Raw genomic sequence first — 19,573 nt, forward strand, 5'->3', positions numbered from 1 at the left:
ATATATATATTTTTTATAAAATATTGAATTTAGCCTTTACTGGTATTGCATTGAATAACACATTCATAAAAAAGACAGTCAAAATATAAATCACAAGGAATAAGGTTTTGAAGTTTTTTCCCTATATGTACCATGGATCATTTTGCTACTTGATTTGGAATTTTATGACCCCTGTAGGTATAAAAATAGAAAAACATATTTGATGAAACGCATTGAATAACAGATTCATACATGGAAAAACAGATGGATTTTGATTGGGATTTTGATTGGGATTTTGATTGGGATTTAATGCAATGGTGCATAAATACACTCTTAAGGATTAATGGACCAATTAGAATAGTCCCAAAACTGCAAAGCAGATTGTCTGCCACTCCAGGCAAGCTAGAGCAAACGCTCAAAGGACTATGGACCTTCGGTTCCTCCTCTGTCACCAAGCTAGAGCAAACGCTCAAAGGACTATGGACCTTCGGTTCCTCCTCTGTCACCAAGGTAGAGCAAACGCTCAAAGGACTATGGACCTTCGGTTCCTCCTCTGTCACCAAGCTAGAGCAAACGCTCAAAGGACTATGGACCTTCGGTTCCTCCTCTGTCACCAAGCTCAATGCACTACAGCAGAAGATGTGGGAAATTAATGTAGCCTGTACTGTTGGGTCATTCTCTATCTATAGTATTTCCTTTTGTCATTTGACTTTTCCTGATATTGTATATTGCTGATATTGTATAATTACTGTATGTTATGATTGTTCCTGAAGTGTTATTTGTTCCTGAAGTGTTATATCTTCACAATTATTTACATGTGGTTACATCTTCTGTGTGTGTGTGTGTGGTGTCCATGTCTCTGTGTGTGTTTGTGTGTGTGTGTGTGCACGTTTGTGTGTGTGTGTTTTTGTGTGTGTGTGTAGGCAGAGAATTTCTTCATCCTACCCATAGAGAAGGCGATGTTCATTGACCAGTTGAAGGACATCGTGGACAAGGCTGAGGACATGCTGAGCGAGGACATGGAGGGAGAGACGGACTCTGCTTTGGGGGGCAGTCCCCAACTGGGACACACCTCTTGGGGGCCGGGGGGAGAGGTGACGGGAACATCCCAAACACAACCCACTAACACACAGAGACTAGTCTACTCACATGAACGTTCATTAAAAGAAACCACACACACACGTACTCTCTCACACACACTTACGCACACACACGTACTCTCTCTCTCACACACACACACACACACACACACACACACACACACACACACACACACACACACACACACACACACACACACACACACACACACACACACACACACACACACACACACACACACACACACACACACACACACACACACTCAAATGTCTGTTTTCTGTCTGTCTCTCTATCCCTCTAAAGAGTCAGCAGCCTGGAGCACCCCAGCCTGTTTATCAGCAGAATGGTAATACTCCATTCTCTCAGTCTTTCTCTCTCTTCTTTTGTCTCCCTCTCCTTTATCCTCTATCTATTCTGTTTGTGATTGGGACGTCTGTGGAGGAAGGTTTTGAAAGGAGCTTGTACTGAGGACTTAGTGATGTTTTGGCTGCCATAGCTGATGACTTTCCTCTCACTCTCTCTCACTCTCACTCTCACTCTCACTCTCACTCTCACTCTCCTCTTCTCTCCTCTTCTCTCTTCTCTCTCAGTGCTCCACACAGGGAAGCGATGGTTCATCATCTGCCCAGTGGAGGAGACTCCCAGCTCCAACCAGGATGGGACTGCAAACATGTCTGCCGATGGGACTACAACTACTCAACATGATGGGACTACAACTACTCAACATGATGGGACTACAACTACTCAACATGATGGAACTACAACTACTCAACATGATGGGACTACAACTACTCAACATGATGGGACTACAACTACTCAACATGATGGGACTACAACTACTCAACATGATGGGACTACAACTACTCAACATGATGGGACTACAACTACTCAACATGATGGGACTACAACTACTCAACATGATGGGACTACAACTACTCAACATGATGGGACTACAACTACTCAACATGATGGGACTACAACTACTCAACATGATGGGACTACAACTACTCAACATGATGGGACTACAACTACTCAACATGATGGGACTACAGCTACTCAACATGATGGGACTACAGCTACTCAACATGATGGGACTACAACTACTCAACATGATGGGACTACAACTACTCAACATGATGGGACTGCTCAGCCTGATGGAAGTGCTGTGCCAGGTAAGTCTGCCGATTGTGGCACTGCAGGGACTGCTTCAGACAGAGGTGACTTTGTTTCCATGTGACCATTTGAGTACTATGTCATCCTGGTGGAGTAACGGTACCATGTTGTCCTCTAGTGCTAAACGAATGAACCACATCCTCAATATATGTGCTTTAGTTTGAAATATTATCTGTTTAAGGTCTTTGGATGTGGGCCTGTTGTACATTTGTAGACAAACAGGATGTTACTCTTATATTGTGTCTTCTTTTGGTTCTTCCTGCAGTATCAGCGTCCTCCTCCATAGCTAACTCTGTGTCTGGGGGGAGTGGAGGCTTCAACTACGAGGGCTATGGCCTCTGTAGCCCTCCCATCCTGTCCTCCACAGACCCTCTCCTCCTGGCTATGTCCCATGTCTCAGCTCCCTCTGGCCCCCCATCTGTCCAACCAGGCCATCCTCCAGAGGGCCAGGCCCACAGCTCTATCCTGCCCAGGCTGCATCACACCCAGTCAGCCTTGGCTCTGCCAGTGGCCCCCTCTGGAGGTCTCCGTAGCTCCCTGCCTGGAGAGGAGCACCAGGGGGGAGGGCGTCTTGGTGCCATCTCCCCCATCCATGCCGTCCAGCAGATGGCGGAGATGGCATGTGCTGCCTCCATGGTGGAGGAGGTGCCCTGCTGCCCACTGGCCATGCCAATGTTCCTGGATGTGAGTGGTGGAGGCCAGGGGAAATCAGCTCCTCTCACCCTTCTGCCCTCCCAGGACCCCTCTACCTCCTCAGCCAGAGAGTCCCTCCAACTCTCCTACCCCTCCGTTGCCCGCCCTGACCGCTCCCAGCCGCCTGTGGTGCTCCAGCAGCCCTTCTCCATGGGTGGAGCAAAGGTCCCCTCGCTGCCCCAGAGCCCTGCCCCCCACCAGCACACAGCAGGGGGGCCCAGTGAGTCAGATGGGGAGGGGCGAGGGGTGGGGGGCCGAGGGGGCTTTGTGGACAGCACCATCAAGACTCTGGACGAGAAGCTGAGGACCCTGCTGTACCAGGAGTACGCCCCCATGTATCCATCAGGCAGTGCTGCGGAGACGCCAGGCTCGGGGACGGAGTACGTCCAATCCCCTCCTGGTCCAGACAGCGCCACCTTGGGTTCAGGAAGCAGCACCCCCCGACCTATGGGGGAGGGGCGCTACCGGACAGGGGAACAACTGGTAAACACAGAACCTTTATTCCGTATAAAGCATAGAATGGCACCCTATTATTCCCTAAATAGTGCAATACATTTGGGATGCAACCATACTTTCTGTTCTGAGATTTGTTTAGTCCTTAACCTTTCTGATCTCCCCATCCCGGATCCGGGATCGTGAATACAGACTCAAGCTCATTACCATAACGCAACGTTAACTATTCATGAAAATCGCAAATGAAATGAAATAAATATGCTAGCTCTCAAGCTTAGCCTTTTGTTAACAACACTGTCATCTCAGATTTTCAAAATATGCTTCTCAACCATTGCAAAACAAGCATTTGTGTAACAGTATTGATGGCTAACGTAGCATTTAGCATTAGCATTCAGCTGGCAACATTTACACAAAAAAACAGAAAAGCATTCAAATAAAATCATTTACCTTTGAAGAACTTCAGATGTTTTCAATGAGGAGACTCTCAGATAGCAAATGTTCAGTTTTTCCTGAAAGATTATTTGTTTAGGACAAATCGCTCCGTTTTCTGCGTCACGTTTAGCTATGAAAAAACCCCTGTATCCAGGATTGTGTAAATCTATCAGCAAGCTCATTAGCATAACACAAAGTTAACTATTTATGAAAATCGCAAATGAAATGAAATAAATATGCCATCTCTCAAGCTTAGCCTTTTGTAAACAACACTGTCATCTCAGATTTTCAAAATATGCTTCTCAACCATAGGAAAACAATCATTTGTGTAAAAGTAGCTAGCTAGCGTTAGCATTTCGCGTTAGCATTTAGCGTTAGCATTAGCGTTAGCATCCAGCACGCAACATTAACAAAAACATAAAAGCCTTCAAATAAAATCATTTACCTTTGAAGAACTTCTGATGTTTTCAATGAGGATACTCTCAGTTAGATAGCAGATGCTCAGTTTTTCCAAAAAGATTCCTTGTGTATTAGAAATAGCTCCGTTTTATACATCACATTTGGCTACCAAAAAAAATCCGAAAATTCAGTCCTCAAAACGCGAACTTTTTTCCAAATTAACTCCATAATATCGACTGAAAACATGGCAAACGTTGTTTAGAATCAATCATCAAGGTGTTTTTCACATATCTCTTCATTGATACATCGTTCTTGGACACATGCTTTCTCCCCTGAATCAAATGGTAAAGTAGAAGCAGCTGGCAATTGCGCACCGAATTCGACGCAGGACACCAGGCGGACACTTGGAAAATGTAGTCTCTTATGGTCAATCTTCCAATGATATGCCTACAAATACGTCACAATGCTGCTAAGACCTTGGGCGAACGACAGAAAGCGTAGGCTCATTCGTTGCGCAATCACAGCCATATAAGGAGAGAATGGAAAACAGAGCTTCAGAAATTCTGCTAATTCCTGGGTGATGCATCATCTTGGTTTCGCCTGTAGAATGAGTTCTGGGGCACTTACAGACAAAATCTTTGCAGATTCTGAAACTTCAGAGTGTTTTCTTTCCAAAACTGTCAAGAATATGCATAGTCGAGCATCTTTTCGTGACAAAATATCGCGCTTAAAACGGGAACGTTTTTTATCCAAAAATGAAATAGCGCCCCTAGAGCTCTAACAGGTTAAAAGTAACTTCATTCACACCCCAGACTACATGTAAAGTACATGTAATCTATGTCCACCATTCATCCTTAAATGTTGACCATTATCCCTTTAAAATGACTGCTCTTTATTCTCTCCCTGTCAACTGTCTTTCTCTGTTTCACTTCTCTCTTTTCTCATCCCTCCCTCCCTCTCCACTCCTTCTTTCAGCCTCAGATTCCAGAGAGAATGGACAGTTTGAGCACGTTGAGTGATTCTGCGGTGTGTGGTATGTACATTATATAGTGTGGTATGTACATTCTATAGTGTGGTATGTACATTCTATAGTGTGGTATGTACATTATATAGTGTGGTATGTACATTCTATAGTGTGGTATGTACATTATATAGTGTGGTATGTACATTCTATAGTGTGGTATGTACATTCTATAGTGTGGTATGTACATTCTATAGTGTGGTATGTACATTCTATAGTGTGGTATGTACATTCTATAGTGTGGTATGTACATTCTATAGTGTGGTATGTACATTCTATAGTGTGGTATGTACATTCTATAGTGTGGTATGTACATTATATGGTGTGGTATGTACATTCTATGGTGTGGTATGTACATTCTATAGTGTGGTATGTACATTCTATAGTGTGGTATGTACATTCTATAGTGTGGTATGTACATTCTATAGTGTGGTATGTACATTCTATAGTGTGGTATGTACATTCTATAGTGTGGTATGAAGGATACAACATTATTGTGATCCCTCAAACAGCTGTCTATGACAGTGATCAATTTCAAGATCCACAGAGGTTTCAGTTATTTTCCTTTAACCTATTGAACAGCTCGTATTGCTCTTATTGTTAACCTGGGCATTCAGTCTCTCTCTCTCTCTGTCTGCAGCTCCCATGTCTAGGAGACAAAACGTGCCACACTCTACCTCCTGCTCTGGCTCTGGATCCAGAGGCCAGTTTAAGGTACTTTACTGTGTTACATTTTTGTTCCCCAAGGCCACTATTTACTACTACCTCTTAGTGACTCCATCTACCTACAATGCCTGACTAATGTCTTATAATTTGAGTTTGTGATATTGTGGATTGATATTATAATTCCCTGTTTGTTTCATTTCTGCAAAGTAGGTATAAACGTGTCAGAGCTCTTTAAACAAGAACTTTATTATCTATAGATGATCACAGACCTTCCTGATGTGGTGACGCAAGGAGAGCGGAAGCAGAGGAGTTGGAGCAGCGCTGCCTCCCCGGTGCACCCTGCTGGCCATCTCTCAGACTACCGCAGGAGTGCCCAGGCCGCCTCCACCATTATCGGACGTTTCTCAGTGGTCAGCACCGAGGACGACGTCACCCTGAGGACCTATGACAGCCGCTACTCCGCCCCGCCAGACTTCTACCTTGATACACCCCCCGCCATGGCCAAACGGGGGTCGTTGACACACGCCTCCACATCCACCTCCGTGTCTGTTGATGTTACAGTCCACGCTCACGCGCGCTTCCTGTCCTCGGACTCGGGGGCGGAGAGTAGTCCGGCCAAGCTGGCCCCGGCCACGCCCTCACGCCACGGTCGCTCAGGGGAGCGTAGAGGAAGTGACCTCATGAAGAGAGCGGTGGCTTTCCTGCGCCGTTCAGGCCGTAGTAGTAGTGTGCAGAGCTCTGATTCGCTGAGCCGGCAGGGGGGCGTGCATGGCTCGGCCTATGTGAGCAGTGATAATGATTCTGAGTTAGAGGACTCGGATATGAAGAGAGAGCTGACCAGACTCAGGGAGAAGTAAGTCAGCTGTGTGTTTATGTGTGTGGGTGTGTCTGAGTCTAGAAGAGCATAATCTGAGTAAATCAACTTACCCTTTATCTAAAACCTTTCTCTCCCCTCCATCCATCTCCTCCACCCAGACATTTAAAGGAGCTCTCGGAGCTGCAGGCGCACCACAGAGGGGAGATAGAGCTGCTGTACCGCAGGCTGGGTAAAGCCACCTCACCCCCCCTTGGTCTCTCTCACTCAGTTCCCCCCAAGCGGAGGAGCAAGCACAAGCACAAACTGAAGGCTGAAAAACTCCTCAGTCCTCTGGTACAACAGCTTAGGCATGTCACCCCCAAAACCAGCGACTCTGGCAAAACCAGTGAGTACAAGGCACCAAAACCAGTCATTTCTGAAAGATGATCTGAAAGATCCTTCTGGAAGGGACTGAAACAGGCTTGTCTGCATGATTTAAGGCAGACAGGTCCTCTTGTGTCAGGCAAGGTAACTGTCATAATTTGAATGGAGTAGCAGGGCTAAGTTGTAATAATGTGTATGTCTATGTCCAAATGGCAACATATTCCCTATTTTGTGCACTACTTTTGACCAGAGCCCCATATGAGCCCTGATCAAAAGTAGTCCAGTTAATAGGGAATAGGGTGCCATTTGTGATGCACTTAATGTCTCTCTGTGCAGGTTTCTGTGTGTAATATTTAAGTTGGTCTGTCTGTGCAGGTGAGCCTACAGTCAGTCTGAACGGGTCTCCAGCCAAAGCTGGAAGAGCCCATTCAGGTACCAGTCACTTGGATACCTTCACCTCCACCTCTGAACCTGTCCAGACCAAGCAGCCCTGCTCCCTCAAGGGTTCCCTCTCTTCAGACAACATCTACGCTGGAGCTGGACTACACGGAGAGAGGACAGGACCACAAGCTTCACTAGGCCAAGGTGACCTACAATCTACACATCCCAGCCATGCAAATGGAGAACATTATCACTAGGGTTACAAAATTCAGGTAACTTTCAAAATTTCCAGGTTTTCCAAAACTCCTGGTCGGAGGAATCCAGATTTCCTGCTTATTCCGTCCTGAGTAAATATTCCAACCGGGATTTCGGGAAAACCTGGGAATTTTGGGACAAGGTGCAAATGATAGAACATGTAAAGTCTTATCACAGGTACAGAGGAGGATCAAAACGGAAGTAGGACGGTGCAACGTTTCGGTCACATCGACCTTAATCAGGCATCTGCAGCCTTTAACCTTTATGGTTCTGACATGGGTTATTGTTCAAACTCATCTCTAATGTGTGTTCTGTCCAGAGCTGTGTGCTCTTCTTACCCTAGTGTCTTGTGTTTCCTCTCCTCCTCCTCCTCCTCCTCCTCCTCTCCTCCTCTTCTCCTCCTCTCCACAGGCTGGCCGTCTTACCCTCCACCGCCAGAGAGAGTGACCTATAAATCCAGTAGCAAACCACGCGCTAGATTCCTCAGTGGGCCTGTGTCTCTGTCTATCTGTTTGTATCTCCTCCTCTCCTCTCCTCCTCCTCTCCTCCAAGCACTCCACCACTCACTCTGCTCCTCGTCTTCCTGCACTTCTCTCCTTCCTCTCCTCCTCCTCTCCTCCCTCGCTGCACCACTCACTCTGCTCCTCGTCTTCCTGCACTTCTCTCCTTCCTCTCCTCCTCCTCTCCTCCCTCCCTCGCTCCACCACTCACTTTGCTCCTTTTCCTCTTGCACTGCTCTCCTTCCTCTCCTCCTCGTTTCTCCTCTTCTCATGTCCTCTTCTTTTATCTTCATTGGTTCTCCTCCTCTTTACTGTCTCACTCCTATCCCTCATCTCTTCATCTCCTTCTCTTTACTGTCTTACTCCTATCCCTCATCTCTTCATCTCCTCCTCTTCACTGTCTCACTCCTATCCCTCATCTCTTCATCTCCTTCTCTTTACTGTCTCACTCCTATCCCTCATCTCTTCATCTCCTCCTCTTCACTGTCTCACTCCTATCCCTCATCTCTTCATCTCCTCCTCTTTACTGTCTCACTTCTATCCCTCATCTCTTCATCTCCTCCTCTTTACTGTCTCACTCCTATCCCTCATCTCTTCATCTCCTCCTCTTCACTGTCTCACTCCTATCCCTCATCTCTTCATCTCCTTCTCTTTACTGTCTCACTCCTGTCCCTCATCTCCTCCTCTTCACTGTCTCACTCCTGTCCCTCATCTCCTCTTCTTTACTGTCTCACTCCTGTCCCTCATCTCCTCCTCTTCACTGTCTCACTCCTGTCCCTCATCTCCTTCTCTTTACTGTCTCACTCCTGTCCCTCATCTCTTCATCTCCTTCTCTTTACTGTCTCACTCCTGTCCCTCATCTCCTCCTCTTTACTGTCTCACTCCTATCCCTCATCTCTTCATCTCCTCATCCTCTAGCTTATCTCTTTACCTCTAGCTTTTCTCTTCTCCCCCATCCCACCTTCTCCTCTGTGTCTCTCTGAGCTAGTTCAAATCAAATCAAATGTATTTGTCACATACACATGGTTAGCAGATGTTAATGCGAGTGTAGCGAAATGCTTGTGCTTCTAGTTCCGACAATGCAGTAATAACCAACGAGTAATCTAACCTAACAATTCCTAAACTACTACCTTATACACACAAGTGTAAATGGATAAAGAATATGTACATGAAGATGTATGAATGAGTTATGGTACAGAACGGCATAGGCAAGATGCAGTAGATGGTATCGAGTACAGTATATACATATGAGATGAGTGATGTAGGGTATGCAAACAAAGTGGCATAGTTTAAAGTGGCTAGTGATACATGTATTACATAAAGATGCAGTAGATGATATAGAGTACAGTATATACATATACATATGAGATGAGTAATGTAGGGTAGCATTGTTTAAAGTGGCTAGTGATATATTTTACATCAATTTCCATCAATTCCCATTATTAAAATGGCTGGAGTTGAGTCAGTGTGTTGGCCACAGCCACTCAATGTTAGTGGTGGCTGTTTAACAGTTTGATGGCCTTGAGATAGAAGCTGTTTTTCAGTCTCTCGGTCCCAGCTTTGATGCACCTGTACTGACCTCGCCTTCTGGATGATAGAGGGGTGAACAGGCAGTGGCTCGGGTGGTTGTTGTCTTTGATGATCTTTATGGCCTTCCTGTGACATCGGGTGGTGTAGGTGTCCTGGAGGGCAGGTAGTTTGCCCCCGGTGATGCGTTGTGCAGACCTCACAGCCCGACAGGATGCTCTCGATTGTGCATCTGTAGAAGTTTGTGAGGGCTTTTGGTGACAAGCCAAATTTCTTCAGCCTCCTGAGGTTGAAGAAGCGCTGCTGCGCCTTCTTCACGACGCTGTCTGTGTGGGTGGACCAATTCAGTTTGTCCGTGATGTGTACGCCGAGGAACTTAAAACTTACTACCCTCTCCACTACTGTCCCATCGATGTGGATATGGGGGTGCTCCCTCTGTTGTTTCCTGAAGTCCACAATCATCTCCTTTGTTTTGTTGACGTTGAGTGTGAGGTTATTTTCCTGACACCACACTCCGAGGGCCCTCACCTCCTCCCTGTAGGCCGTCTCGTCATTGTTGGTAATCAAGCCTACCACTGTAGTGTCGTCCGCAAACTTGATGATTGAGTTGGAGGCGTGCATGGCCACGCAGTCGTGGGTGAACAGGGAGTACAGGAGAGGGCTCAGAACGCACCCTTGTGGGGCCCCAGTGTTGAGGATCAGCGGGGTGGAGATGTTGTTACCTACCCTCACCACCTGGGGTCGGCCCGTCAGGAAGTCCTGTACCCAGTTGCACAGGGCGGGGTCGAGACCCAGGGTCTCGAGCTTAATGACGAGTTTGGAGGGTACTATGGTGTTAAATGCTGAGCTGTAGTCGATGAACAACATTCGTACATAGGTATTCCTCTTGTCCAGATGGGTTAGGGCAGTGTGCAGTGTGGTTGAGATTGCATCGTCTGTGGACCTATTGGAGCGGTAAGCAAATTGGAGTGTCAGGTGGGGTGGAGGTGATGTGGTCCTTGACTAGTCTCTCAAAGCACTTCTTGATGACGGAAGTAAGTGCTACGGGGCGGTAGTCATTTAGCTCAGTTACCTTAGCTTTCTTGGGAACAGGGACAATGGTGGCCCTCTTGAAGCATGTGGGAACAACAGACTGGGATAGGGATTGATTGAATATGTCCGTAAACACACCAGCCAGCTGGTCTGCGCATGCTCTGAGGACGTGGCTGGGGATGCTGTCTGGGCCTGCAGCCTTGCGAGGGTTAACACGTTTAAATGTTTTACTCACGTCGGCTGCAGTGAAGGAGAGTCCGCAGGTTTTGGTTGCGGGCCGTGTCAGTGGCACTGTATTGTCCTCAAAGCGGGCAAAAAAGTTATTTAGTCTAGTTAAATGTTTTTCTCTGTCTGTTGTGCTTGGCCGATGAGTAGTGCATGTACAGTATAGTGATGCACTGCAGCAGCACTGTGTGCTCAGCTCATTCTTACTCTCCTCTCCTGCCTGTCTGCTCAGCACAGATCCTCTCAATGTATCCCAGTCTCTGCGCCTGCAGTCCTACGTAGTGGACCCCGTCTGCATGGCTACACACAGCCACTGTCATGTGCCCCGTTGGTTAGGATCTCTCTCTCTCTTTCGCTCTCGTTTTCTCTCTCAGACCTCTTACAGTTCTGTAGCTCACTTTTGGAGTGACTGCATGATTGGCCTTGTCCATCAGTATTCAGATAGTTGACTGAACCATGCTTTCCCACAGTGTTATGTACTGTATATGTGATAATGTTGAGTATGGCCATTGAGCAGCTCTGTGCAGCAGCGTGTCTGTATGTTTGTAGACTTACACTGCGTGTTTTTGTCTTCATGCTGCATGGATTCCTAACTCTGTTTGTCCCCTAGGGTCAACTCTGAAACGACTCTGCCTTGGAAAAGAGCGTGGAAGGGGTAAGTGTAACTTGCAGCAAAGACATTAGCCATTTAGAAAACCCCAATCTATGTGTATTGTGTATTTATTGTAGCTACTCCTATACCTTGTTTTCCTTCCCCAAAGTTGCTCTCATAAGCACATTTTATTAGATAGAATGCATTTTATAAACAGGATTGGCCATCTAGTGTTCATGGTAGCTACATTTAGTTAAAATAACATGCTTTAGTAACAGAGCTAGTTTGAACTTGAGGCAGGGTGTGAACAGTATGTCCATCTCCCAGGGACTGGAGCAGGCCCAGGTGCATCCACCCAGCCACCCCAACAACAGACAGCCAGCTCTACTTCTCCCCACCAGACAGTAGCAGGGCTGGCCCAAGCCCAGGCCAACAACAGCAACAACAAGACAGGCACCTACACCGGCACCTACATGGGCTCCTACACAGAGTCCTTCACAGACTCCCTTCACAGGATAGTGGATGATTGGACCATGGAGGCCCTGGGTGTCGCCCGGCACCCGCGGACCAGCTCCCTCAGCCGCAGAGGGCAACCACTTTGGAACGAGGACCCCGGGGGGCCCAGAACAAGAGACAGACTGTTCAGCGCTCCAGATGTGAGTAGTTGTTCGATACGGTATGTATGTGAGTTTATGTTTTATCCATTATTTAGTGGTGGTGTAGCTAAATGTAATGTATGTTTTGTGTTTGTGGGGGTAGCGTGTGTATAGTTTAGGGCTGGGTTCAAATTGTGTTTGTTTTCTATCAAATTATGAAATGATTTAACTTCTTGCGTCGAGCAATCCCGTATCCGGGAGCGTAATCATAGCCTCAAGCTCATTAGCATAACGCAACGTTAAATATTCATGAAAATCGCAAATGAAATGAAATAAATATATTGGCTCACAAGCTTAGCCTTTTGTTAACAACACTGTCATCTCAGATTTTCAAAATATGCTTTTCAACCATAGCTACACAAGCATTTGTGTAAGAGTATTGATAGCTAGCATAGCATTAAGCCTAGCATTCAGCAGGCAACATTTTCACAAAAACAAGAAAAGCATTCAAATAAAATAATTTACCTTTGAAGAACTTCGGATGTTTTCAATGAGGAGACTCTCAGTTAGATAGCAAATGTTCAGTTTTTCCAAAAAGATTATTTGTGTAGGAGAAATCGCTCCATTTTGTTCATCACGTTTGGCTAAGAAAAAAAAACGAAAATTCAGTCATTACAACGCCAAACTTTTTTCCAAATTAACTCCATAATATCGACAGAAACATGGCAAACGTTGTTTAGAATCAATCCTCAAGGTGTTTTTCACATATCTATTCGATGATAAGTCATTCGTGGCAGTTGGGTTTCTCCTCTGAAGCAAATGGAAAAATGCACGCAGCTGGAGATTACGCAATAATTGCAACGGAGGACACCAAGCGAGCACCTGGTAAATGTAGTCTCTTATGGTCAATCTTCCAATGATATGCCTACAAATACGTCACAATGCTGCAGACACCTTGGAGAAACGACAGAAAGTGTAGGCTCATTCCTTGCGCATTCACAGCCATATAAGGAGACATTGGAACACAGCGCCTTCAAAATCTGGGGCTTTTCCTGTTTGAAATTTCATCTTGGTTTCGCCTGTAGCATTAGTTCTGTGGCACTCACAGATAATATCTTTGCCGTTTTGGAAACGTCAGAGTGTTTTCTTTCCAAAGCTGTCAATTATATGCATAGTCGAGCATCTTTACGTGACAAAATATATTGTTTAAAACGGGAACGTTTTTTTATCCAAAAATTAAAAGACCGCCCCCTATATCGAAGAAGTTAACCTCTCTGGGATATTTGGGACGGTAGCGTCCCACCTCTCCAACAGCCAGTGAAAGTGCAGGGCGCCAAATTCAAAACAGCAAAAATGTCATCATTAAAATTCCTCAAGCATACAAGTATTTTACACCATTTTAAAGATACAATTATCGTTAATCCAGCTACAGTGTCTGATTTCAAAAATGCTTTACAGCGAAAGCACCACAAACGATTATGTTAGGTCACCACCAACTCACAGAAAAACACAGCCATTTTTCCAGCCAAAGAGAGGAGTCACAAAAAGCACAAATAGAGGTAAAATTAATCACTAACCTTTGATGATCTTCATCGGATGACACTCATAGGACTTCATGTTACACAATGCATGTGTGTTTTGTTCGATAAAGTGCATATTTATATTAAAAAAATCTAATTTTACATTGGTTCAGTAGTTCTAAAACATGCAGTGATTGTGCAGAGAGCCACATCTATTTACAGAAATATTTAATTATAAATGTTGATGAAAATACAAGTGTTATACATGGAATTAGAGATATACTTCTCCTTAGTGCAACCGCTGTGTCAGAGTTCAAAAAAACTTTACGGAAAAAACAAACCATGCAATAATCTGAGTACAGCATTCAGACAACAAAGCAGCCAAAAAGATATCCGCCATATTGGGTGGTCGACATTAGTCAGAAATCGCATTATAAATATTCACTTACCTTTGATGATTTTCATCAAAATGCACTCCCAGGAATCGCAGTTCCACAATAAATGTTTGTTTTGTTCGATAATGTCCATAATTTATGTCCAAATAGCTTCTTTTGTTAGGGCATTTGGAAAAACAAATCCAAATGCGCGTTCAGGTCCAGCCGAACGTTGGACAAAAAAATTCAAAAAGTTCCATTACAGCCGGTAGAAACTTGTCAAACTAAGTATAGAATAGATCTTTAGGATGTTTTTTTCATAAATCTTCCTATGTCTCTAGAAAAGCAATGGAACGAGAGCTAACTCTCTCGTGACCGCGCCTCAGAGCCTGTGGCAATCTGTCAGACACCTGGCTCATTCCTCTCTCATTCGGTCCCACTTCACAGTAGAATCCTCAAACAAAGTTCTAAAGACTGTTGACATCTAGTGGAAGCCTTAGGAAGTGCAACATAACCAATATCCCACTGTATCTACAATAGGGGCTGAGTTAAAAAACTACAAGCCTCAGATTTCCCACTTCTTGGATGGATTTTTCTCAGGCTTTCGCCTGCCATATGAGTTATGTTATACTCACAGACATCATTCAAACAGTTTTAGAAACTTCAGAGTGTTTTCTATCCAATACTACTACTAATATGCATATATTAGCAACGGGACAGAGTAGCAGGCAGTTTACTCTGGGCACCTTATTCATCCAAGCTACTCAATGTCACCAAGAAGTTAACTGCATTTGATTGAGCATGTTTGGCACAATAGAACTGATGGAATAGTCCTAAAAGTGCAGATCCTGCCAGCTGGCACTGCAGGCAGACGTAATCAAATGTTTAATGTATTTAAAAGAAAACAAATACTATTTGAAGTCAGGTCTGGTACAGTCAAGGTGAAAGTCTGTGGTGACTGAAAGCTCACCTCCATATCTTTCTCTTCAGGCACCTGCCAGGACAGCCCCTGGCTCTGAAGGCCCCCAGCTCCCCCTGCCATGGCCGATGATTGACAATCAGGCCCTGTGCTCAGTGATGAAGACCAGCTCCCCGAGACAGGCAGAGTTCCATCCTGGCTACATGCCGGCCCATTCAGGCCCAGACCTGTTTGGAGGGCTGCTGCTCTCGCCCCTCTCGCCCCTCTCGCCCCTCTGTGTAAGCCTTTGGCCTGAGCTGCTGTCCCCCTTGGGTTCAGGGGTGTTTGCTTTACCTGCCGTGCCCCCAACCTGTGGCACCACCACCCCTGGTCCACCCTACGAACCACCCGACCCCAAACCCAGGAACCTCTAACCCCTGTAGCACCATGTCTTTCAACTATGTTTCCAAAATGAGTTATATGTAGTTAGAGCTCTAGTCTTCCCTTACCACAATGTAAACTATTTCTATTTAATCAGCATATATGTATATAATAAGTATTTGTATACACACTGAGTGTACAAAACATTAAGAACACCTTCCTACTATTGAGTTCCCCCCACCTTTTGCCCTTAGAACAGCCTCAAATCGTTGGGGCATGGACTCTACAAAGTGTCAAAAGCGTTCCACAGGGATGCTGACCCATGTTGACAGAGATGCTGACCCATGTTGACAGAGATGCTGGCCCATGTTGACAGAGATGCTGACCCATGTTGACAGAGATGCTGGCCCATATTGACCCTGTATTGTCTAGTTGGCTGGATGTCCTTTGGGTGGTGGACCATTCTTGATAAACACGGAAAACTGTTGAGCGTGGATAACCCAGTAGCGTTGCAGTTCTTGACATAGACCGGTGCGCCTGGCACATACTACCATATCCCATTCAAAGGCACTTAAATATTTTGTCTTGCCCATTCACCCTCTGAATGGCACACATACACAATTCATGTCTCAATTGTGTCAAGGCTTAACAATATTTTTTAACCTCTTCCTCTTCATCTACACTGATTGAAGTGGATTTAACAAGTGACATCAATACGGGATCATAACTTTCACCTGGATTCCCCTGGTCAATCTATCTATGTCATGGAAAGAACATGGAACGTTCTTAATGTATTGTACACTCAGTGTATGCTGTTATCAATGTGTGTGACATTATCAACCTCAATTGACATACCTCATATTTATGTACATAAGGGACGGGACATATGTCTATCTTATCACCTGTGTGAATGTGCTGTAGTGTATATAAATAAGGTGTATGTGCATAATCCATTTGTTTGTTTGTGTATAAAGCTTTCGTGTATTTACATGATCTATTTGTATATTATTCATTCATACTGTATGTCTTTGTACATAAATTGTTCATGTTTGTGTGTAAATCACCCATATGTGTGTACAGTATGTGTATGTATATACAGTAACCCCTGTGTGTTTTTGTGTGAGCGTGTGTACATTAGGTGCTGCAGGGCTCTGTCCTAACTCAGCAGAGCCATTCACCATCTTGCCATCACTGTGAAGCCTTGTCACCCTGGTTACCAGCCTGGTCACCCTGGTTACCAGCTTTGTCACCCTGTTAACCAGCCGTGTCATCCTGGTTACCAGCCTTGTCACTCTGGTTACCAGCTGTGTCACCCTGGTTACCAGCCTGGTCACCCTGGTTACCAGCCTTGTCACCCTGTTAACCAGCCGTGTCATCCTGGTTACCAGCCTTGTCACTCTGGTTACCAGCTGTGTCACCCTGGTTACCAGCCTGGTCACCCTGGTTACCAGCCTTGTCACCCTGTTAACCAGCCGTGTCATCCTGGTTACCAGCCTGAGCCCCTGGTTAAAAGCCTTGTACCCCTGGTTACCAGCCTGAGCCCCTGGTTAAAAACCTTGTACCCCTGGTTACAAGCCTGGATTATCTGGTTACCATGACCCTCTGCTTTATTACTCTGCTATTTATGTTGTAATATATTTCAACTTCCTCAAACTTCATTGAAATGTGTACAACACAAGTGCTTGAAATAGTCTAAAGAAATGTGGAAGAATTTGAACTTAAAGTGCCTTGAACATTAGTTTCAATTAATTCTGGAGACAAGCATGAGGTCATTTGAGATAAGATAGGATAATGTGGTCATGTTATGTGTATGGTTTAGCCTTTAGAGGTACTAGATATATTTTTTGTGGTTCACTTATGAATGTGGAAACTGGTTGGTTAGCTTTAGGTTGCCAATTCAGAATGTTGGGAGCACGACCATGTTATTGGTTGTTTTGTGAATATTATAATAACAGATGGTAAAGTATCTCCTTTAGCATTGTAAGATTCACACAGTGCACTGAAGCTATGTTGGTCCCTTAGTCCAGAAGCTATGTTGGTCCCTTAGTCCAGAAGCTATGTTGGTCCCTTAGTCCAGAAGCTATGTTGGTCCCTTTGTCCAGAAGCTATGTTGGGCCCTTAGTCCAGAAGCTATGTTGGTCCCTTTGTCCAGAAGCTATGTTGGTCCCTTAGTCCAGAAGCTATGTTGGTCCCTTAGTCCAGAAGCTATGTTAGTCCCTTAGTCCAGAAGCTATGTTGGTCCCTTAGTCCAGAAGCTATGTTGGTCCCTTAGTCCAGAAGCTATGTTGGTCCCTTAGTCCAGAAGCTATGTTGGTCCCTTAGTCCAGAAGCTATGTTGGTCCCTTTGTCCAGAAGCTATGTTGGTCCCTTAGTCCAGAAGCTATGTTGGTCCCTTTGTCCAGAAGCTATGTTGGTCCCTTAGTCCAGAAGCTATGTTGGTCCCTTTGTCCAGAAGCTATGTTGGTCCCTTTGTCCAGAAGCTATGTTGGTCCCTTTGTCCAGAAGCTATGTTGGTCCCTTTGTCCAGAAGCTATGTTGGTCCCTTAGTCCAGAAGCTATGTTGGTCCCTTTGTCCAGAAGCTATGTTGGTCCCTTTGTCCAGAAGCTATGTTGGTCCCTTAGTCCAGAAGCTATGTTGGTCCCTTTGTCCAGAAGCTATGTTGGTCCCTTAGTCCAGAAGCTATGTTGGTCCCTTAGTCCAGAAGCTATGTTGGTCCCTTTGTCCAGAAGCTATGTTGGTCCCTTTGTCCAGAAGCTTGTACAAAGCAATAGCTACACACTTTTTTTGTCAACACTTACCACAACCTGCATGAACATACACACTGAAGCTTGCACAGCATAAAAGGTGGAGAGTCAGACCGTAGCATTCTCTGGGTGATAACTAATGTTACTTGGCTGTCATTAACTGAGTAATAATTTCATTGTTAGTCCACGCCTGTTGTTTACAAAGCATGTGACAAATACAATTTGATTTGATTTGATTAACACCGTGCAATAAACAGTGGATGTTCCATACTGTACTGAAGAAGGTTATAGGTGATTTATCCTACAGTATGCCTCACTATAGGTTTGAGTTATTTACCTTAAAGAGCTCCGTATGGTTTTGGTGGGTTAATGCATTAGATGTACACAGTAACGTATGACATATATGGATGTTAGAGGCAGGTATGATATGTGATTTATTGCAGGACCTAAGCAAGTAGACTACTATAAAGACAATGCAATACCTATTGGGATACACATGTCATACCGTATCTTTTGGGTTTGTGTATGGTTATAAAAAGTAATAATGTTCAATTATTAGTGAGTTAGGAATTTCTTCATTGTTGTAAAATCACTGATAATCTGTATCATAAGGATCGTAAGGACACAATAACTCCTGTAGTGCTCTGGATTGATGACAGAGAAATCATCTTTTAATGCACAGTTTTTCTACTGTTCTTCTGTAGTCCTGAGATTCATAACAAGACCAGCCTAGTGTGTAGAAGTCGATGCTTCTTTCAGTTTGGTTTTGTGTTGTATGACACAATAATTTAAATCCAATACAACATACATCATCTTGTACAATAATACAGTCATATCTATCAAAATAGTTCAGAAATCACATTACCTAAACAATCCAAGCAAAGAATGTCAAGCCGGTGGATGTGTATGAGATAAACAGTGTCTTTCAATACCTCATAGCTTTCTTTGCCAACCAGTTGGCAATTCTTGGATATTACTGATTTGCTTGTTATGGTTTGAAACTCTTTCGTAACTGTACAGTCATTCAGTCAATTCAGTTTGAATAGAACTTTTTAGTCAAATACTGCAGAACAGATCCATATTTAGATATACACACTACATTAACAAAAGTATGTGGATATCTGCTCGTCGAACATCTCATTCCAAAATCATGGGCATTAATATGGAGTTGGTCCCCCCTTTGCTGCTATAACAGCCTCCACTCTTCTGGGAAGAGATGTTGGAACATTGCTGCGGGGACATACTTCTATTCAGACACAAGAGCATTAGTGAGGTCGGGCACTGATGTTGGGCGATTAGGCCTGGCTCACAGTCAGAGATCCAGTTTATCCCAAAAGTGGTCGATGGGGTTGAGGTCAGGGCTCTGTGCAGGACAGTCAAGTTCTTCCACACCAATCTTGACAAACCATTTCTGTATGGACCTCACATTATGCTTGGTGGCATTTGG

At 44.8% G+C, this 19,573-nt stretch overlaps 1 protein-coding gene across 1 annotated transcript in view; it reads left to right on the forward strand.

Moving 5' to 3' along the window:
• LOC139413733 (serine/threonine-protein kinase WNK2-like) overlaps positions 1-18,399 on the forward strand; it is a 68,861-nt gene extending 50,462 nt beyond the window's left edge. The window contains exons 16-28 of the mRNA XM_071161431.1: positions 903-1,073; positions 1,387-1,429; positions 1,674-2,255; positions 2,522-3,432; positions 5,209-5,266; positions 5,895-5,968; positions 6,178-6,773; positions 6,896-7,122; positions 7,476-7,685; positions 8,148-8,246; positions 11,631-11,675; positions 11,940-12,268; positions 15,093-18,399. Coding sequence (XP_071017532.1) covers positions 903-1,073; positions 1,387-1,429; positions 1,674-2,255; positions 2,522-3,432; positions 5,209-5,266; positions 5,895-5,968; positions 6,178-6,773; positions 6,896-7,122; positions 7,476-7,685; positions 8,148-8,246; positions 11,631-11,675; positions 11,940-12,268; positions 15,093-15,434 — 3,687 coding nt within the window. The 3' untranslated portion in view covers positions 15,435-18,399. The remainder of the gene's footprint in view (positions 1-902; positions 1,074-1,386; positions 1,430-1,673; positions 2,256-2,521; positions 3,433-5,208; positions 5,267-5,894; positions 5,969-6,177; positions 6,774-6,895; positions 7,123-7,475; positions 7,686-8,147; positions 8,247-11,630; positions 11,676-11,939; positions 12,269-15,092) is intronic.
• The last annotated feature ends 1,174 nt before the right edge of the window (positions 18,400-19,573 follow it).

The sequence above is a fragment of the Oncorhynchus clarkii genome, chromosome 7 (genome assembly GCF_045791955.1).
Source record: "Oncorhynchus clarkii lewisi isolate Uvic-CL-2024 chromosome 7, UVic_Ocla_1.0, whole genome shotgun sequence".
Classification (NCBI taxonomy): Eukaryota; Metazoa; Chordata; class Actinopteri; order Salmoniformes; family Salmonidae; genus Oncorhynchus; species Oncorhynchus clarkii.